We start from the raw sequence: 9735 nt of genomic DNA, 5'->3' as shown, positions 1-9735 counted from the left end.
GGACATTGTCTGGGGTGGAGCGTTTCAGCTATGAGGAGACACTGGATAGGCTGAGCTTTGTTTTCCCTGGAGCAGAGAAGGCTGAGGGGTCCTGCATGAGATATGCAAAATTAGGAGGGGCATAGATAGAATAGACAGTGTGAAACTTTTCCCCATGGTAGAGGTATCTATAACCAGAGCACATTTGTTTAAGGTAAGAAGTAGGAAATTTAATGTGGATGTGAGGAATCATTTTTTCACCCAGAAGATGGTTGGAATCTGGAATGCACTGCCCTAGGGGGTGGTGGGGGCAGATAATCTCTGAGCATTTAAGATGTATTTAGGTGAACATTTGAATCACCTTGATATAGAAGCTTTAGAACAAATGCTGAGAAATGAGATTAGTATAGATGGCCAGAACTTACACAATGGGCCAAAGAGCTTCTTTCCGTGCTGTGTGACTCTATTACTTCTTTCTCTCTCTCCCTATATTCCTCCCTCATTCCTTTCCCTATTGCCCCCTCTCTCTCTTTCTCTTTCTCTCTCTCTCTATGCCCACCATCGGTAGTATCTACAGGAGGTGCCACCTCAAGAAGGCAACATCCATCATCAAAGATCCTCGCCATTCGGGCCGTGCCATCTTCTCGCAGCTACCATCGGGCAGGAGTACAGAAGCCTGAAGTCCCACACCACCAGGTTCAAGAACAGCTACTTCCCTTTAACCATTCGGTTCATGAATCAAGCTGCACAACCATAGGGCGGCACGGTAGTGTAGTGGCCAGTCTAATGCTATTACAGCACCAGCGACCCGGGTTCAATTCCCGTTGCTGTCTGTAAGAAGTTTGTACATTCTCCCGTGTCTGCGTGGGTTTCCTCCGGGTGCTCTGGTTTCCTCCCACATTCCAAAGATGTATGAGTTAGCAGGTTAACATGGGTTTAAGTGGGCAGCAGGGACTCGTTGGGCCAGAAGGGTCTGTTACCGTGCTGTAAATAAACTTTTAACACTAATCACTACCTCAGTATATCACCACTTTGCAGTACAATGGACTTTTTTTTGTGTTCTTGTGTAATTTTGTATAATTTATGTTGTTAATTTATGTATTTCTGGTGGATGTTGTGTATCTGATTCTATGTGCCTGTGATGCTGCTGCAAGTAAGTTTTTCACTGCACCTGTGCACACATGGCCTTGTGCATGTGGCAATAAACTCGACTTTGACTCTGACTCTCTGTTTTGCACCTCCATGTTCCTCTCACACACACACCCTCCCCTCCCCTCCATCCCTCGCCAGTCCCTCTCCCGCTCTAATCGCTGATTTGCCCTCAGCAGCTGGATGACGTGGGATGCCCAGGACACTTTAAATGTGGGAGAGAGATGCAGGATTGAGCAAAGAAACGTCAGAGGGACCGAGAGAGGGAAATCCGGCGATCACTGGCAGTGAAACCGCAGACCAGCAGGTATCCTGAGCAGCAACCGCAGCAAATATTTTTTAAGAACTTGTTTAATTATCTGGGCAAACTTGAACATTTAGTTTTGCGGAAATATTTCTATTATAACTCACACTAAGGTTTAATTTTCGGGACTTAAGTTCCAACAGGTTCACGTTTCATTCTGTTCTTCCTGAAAATGGAAAAGTCGAAAAACTGGCAGGAAAATTCTTCTCGACTCGTTGCCCTGGAGAATGGATCGACAACAAGTCTGAGAAACCAGTCCGGTAAGGAGACTTTTGCTATTAACAGCCTGTAACCCCAGCAGAAGGTAACGCGGACACTCTCAGGACAGAGAGAAAACCCGAGGGAACCGAGGATGAATGGAAATCAAGGGGAAGACAGGATAGAGCGGATAAGACCAAGGATAAACTTAACGGCGTTGATTGTGTCAGGCGGTGATTTGGTTAGTTTGAAGGTTGAATGTAGAACCTATTGGCTGTGACTCCCATAGGTGAGAAGGGATTGTCCAACACCAGTGATCTTATCCAACCATTGATAATCAGGGAAGTAAGTATATAGTATACCTCAGTCTGGATCTCTAATTATATAGGGAAGCCTTCTGCAAGGTGGTGTGTGGTGTAATCTCCATGATCCAACTGGGATCCAGAAGGCCTCTGTCCCAGTTGGACCATGAGCCGACACATCAGAAGTAAGCTGCAGGTGGCGGGGGGGGGGGGGTTTGCCCAGGGACGTGAAGTTCATTGCTCAGAGCAAGGCATGGGGTAGAAACAAGGTTGGAGATGGCTGAGAAAAGCAGAGTAGGGATTTCATGTTACTCTTCTTCTCTCCTTACAACACAGAAGGAGGCCATTCGGCCCATTGAGTCTATACTGACTCTTGGAGCAATCCCATCAATCCCTTCCCCCACATATCTCCATGTAACCTATTCTTCTCCACATTCCTATCAACTCCCCCTGATTCCCCTCCACCCCTCAACACCAGGGGGCAATTCACAGTGGCCAATTAACCTACCAAACTGCACGTCTTTGGGAGGAGGGAGAAAACTTGAGCAACCAGGGGGAACCCATGGGGTTACAGGGAGAACATGCAAACTCCACACAGAGAGCAGTGGAGGTCAGAGGTGACCAGGTCCCTGGAGCAGGGAGACAACTGCATTACCTGCAGTGCTACCGCGCTGCGGATGGGGACGAAATGGAATCCGTGTCGGTCAAGAGATGGGAAAAGCAAAGGATAGGATTGGGATTGGATTGGTAAGAAATGAAGGGGTCAGAAACAAGGAACTTGGGACGTGGAGTAAGAATGGGAGAAGAATAGAATGGGACTGGAGGTAGAATAGGAATAGTGTCGGAGCTGGGATTGCAATGGGATTGAGGCGTGGTGGCCTGGCTTCTGAAATGTGCTCCACTGGTGATGAAAATCTAATTGAAAATAATGATTTCCATAATTAAAAGTTACAAATTACAGGAAAGTGTTGAGCATAGAAACATGTTTCAGTTGTGCACTTTATATTAAAGGATTCTCTATCACCTACGAAATGACTGAAATTGAAATTTGTACCACACAACGTTTGGAGATGAGGAAGGCTGGGGGGGTTATTGAAAGATAAAGGCAGGAATGAGACAACAGAACCGGAGGGAAGGAATGGTGTATGGGCTTAATAGAAGTTGCCAGCAATAAAGAACAGATAAAGCAAAACAGCAATTCTACTGCACCATTCAAAACCTCAGTTGGTCTCTATTGTGAAGGATTTTTGAAGTATTGCCTCTGTTTTAATAAAATTTGTTCAAAGCAATTTCCAGTAGAGTAAAGAGATAACGAACAGATAACAGGGTTTAGTGATGTTGGTTGAGGAATCACTATTAACCAGACTAAAATCCCTTGGTCTCCGAGTAGAGCTATCTGAAAGGACAGAAAGCGGCAAGGTGACACCACCAAAAGCATCTCAGTATCACCTTCAGGGACCATCATCTTAGATTATGTTAGGTTTGGACTTTAATCTTCAGTCAAACTCAGTAGGTGAGGGTGCTATCATGTGATGGATCATCAGGTATGGATACCATATTATAAATAGTGACCAACTCATTCATGCGTTGATTGCCTGAGGTAACAGAAGTGAACTCCATAGAACTCAGTACGGGACAGTTGAAATGTAAGGTATAAGATGACAGGGAGGAACTAATGATTAACTGAGTGGGGACGCTGGAGACTGCAGATGCTGGAATCCGGAGCGAAAAAAATCTGCTGGAGGAACTCGGCAGGTGGGGCAGCATCTGTGGAGGGAAAGGGACAGTCGACGTTTTTGGGTCGAGACCCTTCATCAGACTGAAAGAGCAGAGGGGAGATGGCCAGTATAAAGGGGTGAAGGGAAAGCGTGGAGCAAGAACTGGTAAGCAATAAATGGATCTGGGTGAGGAGGGGTGATGGGCAGATGGGGGAGGGAAGGGTGGAGGTAGCGACAGAGGCCGGGAGGTGACAGGTGGAGGCAACAGAGGGCCGCAGATGGTGGGATCTGATGGGAAAGGAAGGGGGAGCATGGAACCATATATAGGGGAGGTGGGGAGGGCAGAGGGGAACAGTGGGGGGAGGGGACCCAGTGGGAGGAGTGTGTGGGTGATGGGCAGATAGAGGAGGTAGAGTTGGGGAAAGAGACAGAGTGATGGAGGGCAGCAGGTGGGGTGTGTGTAGGACAGCTCAGGAGGACAGAGTCAGTGGTAGTATAGTGCAGGTCTCTGCCTAACATATAGTGTCATGAACTCAGTAGTTGACAGCTAAACCACAGCTGACTCAGTATATCTACCAGATCAGCGCAGCAAGTTATGGTCTGACCATTGGTTTGCTTTGTTTAATTGCACCAGCTAAAACCTTCAGTTTCAATGTTGGGGATCTGTCTGGTGCACTTTGATGAACTTGGATTTTTTACTCTCTAAAGCACATACTCAGAAACATGAGGAGCCCTTGGGGCTTTTATTTTGCGGACCTTTCTTTGAGCAGCAAATACAGATCTTGGAAGACATAGAGGCTGTTTTGCCTGTGAGACACCTATTGATTTCCAAGCCTTTCTTCCCTCCAAGAAACATCATCGGGTACCAATTTACTGGCCATAGATCAAAAAGAAAGAGGGAGGGAAAAAATACAACAGACATCGGTCAGCAATAGTGAGTTAAAAGCACATCAGAGCATGAATCATGGTGCAAATCCATTTATGTTCATTATCACAGTGTGGGTGCCTCTGGAAAGAGCAGCATTTATTGAACCACTGCAGTCCATGAGGATGTAGGTACATGACGAACTGAAGAGTTTCCATCCAAGTGTCCGTATCGTGTGATATTTTTCCACGTCTGGATGGTGTGTGAATTTCAGTTGATGGCTTTCCCAGCTCTTTATTAACAGACACAAATGAGGTAATTTGACAGAGCACAGTTCACAGTGTGGGTCTCCCTATTGGTGAATACAAGGTAGAGAATTGGCTTTAAGGAAGCTGCCTTCACCTTAACCAGGAGCAGTCGACTGCAGCACCCTGCTGGTCTGTGTGGCAGTGGGCAGGACCAGGTGGCAGATTCATCCACAGGGCACTTGCTTTGGATTCTGTTTCACTGAAATTGGAATTTTACTTCTACCTTTTCTAGTTGCAGTTTGTATTAAGGCAGAACTTGGGAAACATCACCCAATGATTTGCGCGACTGTAAGTGTGTTTGTGTGTGTATATCTGATTGTGCACAGTACTGTATATTGGAATGTGTGAAATTGTCTGCATCCATATAAAGGTAACTGTGTGTATGTAACTGAGTGCATGCCTAAGCGAGCTGCATGTTCACCTTCGGTTGAATTATGTGGATGGAACATCCAACAGAGAAATGGAATCAGCACATGGTCATTTTCAAGACTCGGCTCACCCTTCTGAATCAGCAGAAGCCCCTATTGACTCTTGCCTCACACACGTAACCAGCTTCCACTTAAATGCATCACTACAGCTTCGATAATACTACGTCCTGTTGCAGCAGGTTCTGCATTGTCCTGACTCTCTAGATAAATAGGAAGACTGGTGACTATCTTACATTACAGTCCATCGTTTTGACCTTTCTGATAATTAGTAATATTTGCCCCATTCTATCAAAACTTCACAATGTAAGGACCTCTATTAAGTTACCTCTTGGCTTTTTCTTTTCAAAAGTAGAGACCCAGACAGTTTGCCCACCCGAGGTATTAATGTATACCCAATCCCCTCCTTGTGATTCTTAATTACAACACCAAAGTCTTTGTATCCTTTTTAGAAAATGATGGTTAGAAATGTACAAATGTGGTCCAAAACAGGTTTGAAATAATTTTAACGCAATTCCCCAGTTTCTAAATTCAGTCATCTGGAAATAAGACATATAATTTGGCTTACTTTTTGCTAAAAGACCTTAACGATCTGGATGACAATTTTAAAGATTGAGTATCAGTACTCCTTGATCAGTTTGATTGTCTGCCCCATTTGGATTCATATTTTAAAATAATTTGGAACCTCTATGTTTTTCTTATCAACATGTACTGCCGAAGACATATTTAATTTCCCAATTCCATACCAGTTTCCGAAGTTTATACTAGTTGTTAAATATCTTGTCACCAACACACCTCCAACCAAGACATTGCCCACAAACTTAGAAATTCTGTTTTTGATTCCAAAATCTAAACCATTAAAAATTTTCAAACAACAGTGATCCCAGTATTGATATTGTGGGAACCTCACTTTACAACACCTGTGTCTCTGAATAGTTTGTTAATTATCTCTTCTCACTGCTTTTTGCCTTGCACCCAGTCATGTGTTCTGCTCTGACTTTTCATGCTCTGATGTTATTTATTAGTCTATAATTTGGTATCTTAATAAAGACTATTTACAAATCTAAATATATTATATTTACTATATCACTTTGTTATCAAAGAATTCAATGAGTTTGGTCAAGCAAATTTTCTTGCTTTGGAATCCATTTGTTATTCTGTTTTTGTTTTCAGTATCATTTCCCTAAGTAGAGGAACCAACTATCTATCTTATTGATGATGTTAATCCTACTGGGCCATATTTCCCTGGCATCGAGAGAACATCTTGTATGTGAAAGAATCACAGTATGGTGATAGCAGAGAGGAGGCCATTCAACAAATCATGTTCTGTGCTGGTTCTTTACTAGAACAACTCGTCATTTCCATTCCCTGACCTTGCCAACTTTTCCTCACCATATATTTATCCAATCCCCTGTGTAAGTCCACTTTGGAACCTGCCTGAACCACATCTGCATCTGTGCATTCCAGATTCCGACCACATGTTGCACAAAGAGGTTTTCCTCAAGTCGCTGTTCATTCTTTTCCCCTTTGTTTAATACCTAAGAGTATTTAACCCCTGCACCAATGGGAACAGCCTCCTACTCTCTCCAGAGCCCCTCATCATTTTACCAGATCTCCCCTCAACCTCCTCCATAGGAAACAGTACCAGTATCTCTAGTCTGTTCTTGTAACTGAAGTCCCTCGTTCCAGGAATCACTCTTGTAAGTCTCCTCAGGACCTTCTCCAGTACCTCCACATCCTTCCTACAATAAGGCGAACAGAATTGAACACAATTCTCTCGATGAGGCCTGACCAGGGTTTTTATAAAGTTTCAGTAAAACTTCTCTGCTCTTATCCTGTATACTTCTATTAATAAAGCACAGAATTGTGTATGCCTTGTGTAAGTACAGTTAGTAGCACCCAACATCAGCTAAGGCATTTCACAGGAATATAATATTGAACTACTTCAGGAGGTATGTAAAAATGTAAATAAAACCCAGATGAAAGGATGTTTCCAGAATCAAAGCAGAGGCAGAAAGATGAATGGAAAATTGCAATGTACCAGGTGTTAAGCAAAGGCAAACCCTAACCCAGTTTAATTGCGTAGAGCATACTAAAAAAGGAAGGAAGTTCAAGTATTTCAAGTTGAAACTGTAAGGCGCTTTATTTATTTATTTTTCAGGATTGGGACCTGGGCAAGGCCAGCATTTACTGCCCATCTCTTATTGCCTTGGAGAAATGGTTTTCTATGTCAGTACTTTGATGTTTTAGAGAAATGCTTAATTGCTGCCTCCCGGGATGGTTTGGTTCTTTGCTGAGAGAGATGGGACCTTGCATTAGCATCTCATCCTCATCGGGATGATGTTACAGCAGAAGTTATAACAACCTTTAAGGTCATGTTGGTATCAGCAATGGAAAATCATGATCAATAAACAATTTGGGAAATTAGACATTCAAATGGGATGGAAGGGCACTCTCACCATATTCACAGTTATAAAGAGTCAGAGGCGATATGGGATTAAAATCCATTCTGTCAAAGGGAAACTTGCCAAGTTATTTGAAGCAGAATGTCTTCAGAAGTTTCACAAGACCAGTCAGGATTACCTGCAGGGACCTTTTCAATATGCATCGATATGTTGCGTAGCTGCGTGATGGACCTGGAGCCTTTGTCCAAGATGTCTCAAACAATGAACTTTTGCTTCTCTCCACGTTATGAAATTAAATGTGGTTCATGAATGTGGCTCATCACCACTTGTCCAAGGCAATAAGAGCTGGGCAATAAACGCTGGCCTTGCCCAGATCCCAATCCTGAAAAATGAAAAAATAAAAGAAAGGACCTTGCAGCTGAGTTGCCTGTGAATGGAAGCTCAGAGATCAATAAAGCAGCACATTTATTGAGATGCTTGGGTGAGGAAGAGGCTTGGCTACAAATAGTGGTTCTCAGCTCACACAATGAGAAAGACCAGCATCCCAGTTCAGTAAATAAGTTCACCACGTGGGTTTGGTGCTAAACCTTTCTTCATTCTATGTAGTTGTCCTGGGAGATGTATGGTGCCTGGTTTAGAACATAAAGTGGGATGTGACTAAGAAATGTGCATCCAGGAACTGTCTTAAAGGGAAATGCTTGATCTCTTGTCTGTTTCAGGATCGGAGCAGTTTGCACCATACACCAATGTTATCATGCCAAGCCTGTTTGGAATCATCAGTTTTTTGGGCATCATAGGCAACTCCATGGTAATCTACACAATTGTTAGAAAGACCAAGTTCAGGTACAAGCGCACAGTGCCTGACATATTTATCTTCAACCTGTCCTTGGTAGATCTGTTGTTTCTTCTGGGAATGCCTTTCCTTATTCATCAGCTTGTTGGGAATGGAACCTGGCATTTTGGAGCAGTTATGTGCACCATCATTACCAGCTTAGACAGCAACAGCCAGGTCACCAGCACCTACATATTGACCGCAATGACCTTCGATCGTTACCTGGCCACAGTCCACCCTCTGAAATCGGCCTACATGCGCACACCATCCGTGGCTACCTTGGTGATCTGCTTGGTTTGGTTGGTGTCCTTCTTAACCATCATCCCAGTGTGGCTGTACAGTGGGTTAATGTTACGTCCTGACGGTATGGTTGGTTGTGCTTTACTTTTGCCCAACCCAGCCACTGACATTTATTGGTTTACACTTTACCAGTTCCTACTGGCTTTTGCCATCCCTCTAGTTATCATCTGTGTGATTTACTTCAAGATCCTTCAGCACATGTCCACAACCGTGGCCCCACTACCACAGAGAAGCATAAGGTTGAGGACAAGGAAAATGACCCGGATGGCAGTGGCCATTTGTACAACCTTTTTCATATGTTGGGGACCTTTCTATATCCTTCAGCTGGTTCATCTAAGGATTGAGAAGCCAAGCGTCACTTTCTTCTCTGCGTACAACTTTGCTATAAGCCTGGGCTACGCTAACAGCTGCATCAACCCTTTTTTGTACTTTGCCTTGAGTGAGACCTTCAAGCGCCATTTTCTGGTAGCAACACAACCTGCTCACCAGCAATTCCAAGTGGACAACAGTGAGGCAGAAGGGACCATGTCCATCAGGCTGTCTGGCAAACCCTCTCAACGCACCCGCTTCACAGGAGAGCTTTCACAAAATGGTTTGCCAGTATCAGTCACAGTTCAGTGAAGGTCTGCATGTATCCATTGGCCAATATTCGGGATGATGTCCCAAGAGAAGATTTCCTACCTTTATTAGTGCTACCAAACTCATAATCTTGAACTGTAGGTTTACATTCTTGCCATCAATAACTGAGGACATCTCTAGTAAGCAAAAGGCATTGGGAACCTTGTCAGAAATACCTTCACCCCATCATTGTTACTGTCAGAAACATTAGTGAACCCTATGTGTGCAAAAGCAGTCAACATTTTCCTCCTGAACAACTAATGCTATCTGATATGTGGTGGTAGGTTAATTGGCTGCTATAAATTACTCCTGGTGTAGGTAAGTGACAAAAA

At 43.8% G+C, this 9735-nt stretch overlaps 1 protein-coding gene across 1 annotated transcript; it reads left to right on the top strand.

Annotated features, from left to right (window-relative positions):
- The first annotated feature begins 1555 nt into the window (after nt 1-1555).
- On the top strand, nt 1556-9406 carry LOC127580136 (melanin-concentrating hormone receptor 1-like). The gene is made up of 2 exons (XM_052033347.1): nt 1556-1692; nt 8373-9406. The coding sequence occupies exons 1-2, from the start codon at nt 1605-1607 to the stop codon at nt 9404-9406; spliced, it is 1122 nt and encodes a 373-aa protein (XP_051889307.1). The 5' UTR covers nt 1556-1604.
- The last annotated feature ends 329 nt before the right edge of the window (nt 9407-9735 follow it).

Source organism: Pristis pectinata, chromosome 18, assembly GCF_009764475.1.
Source record: "Pristis pectinata isolate sPriPec2 chromosome 18, sPriPec2.1.pri, whole genome shotgun sequence".
Lineage (NCBI taxonomy): Eukaryota > Metazoa > Chordata > Chondrichthyes > Rhinopristiformes > Pristidae > Pristis > Pristis pectinata.
The sequence above is the reverse complement of the archived record's forward strand: the minus strand, read 5'-3'. Positions and strand labels throughout refer to the sequence as shown.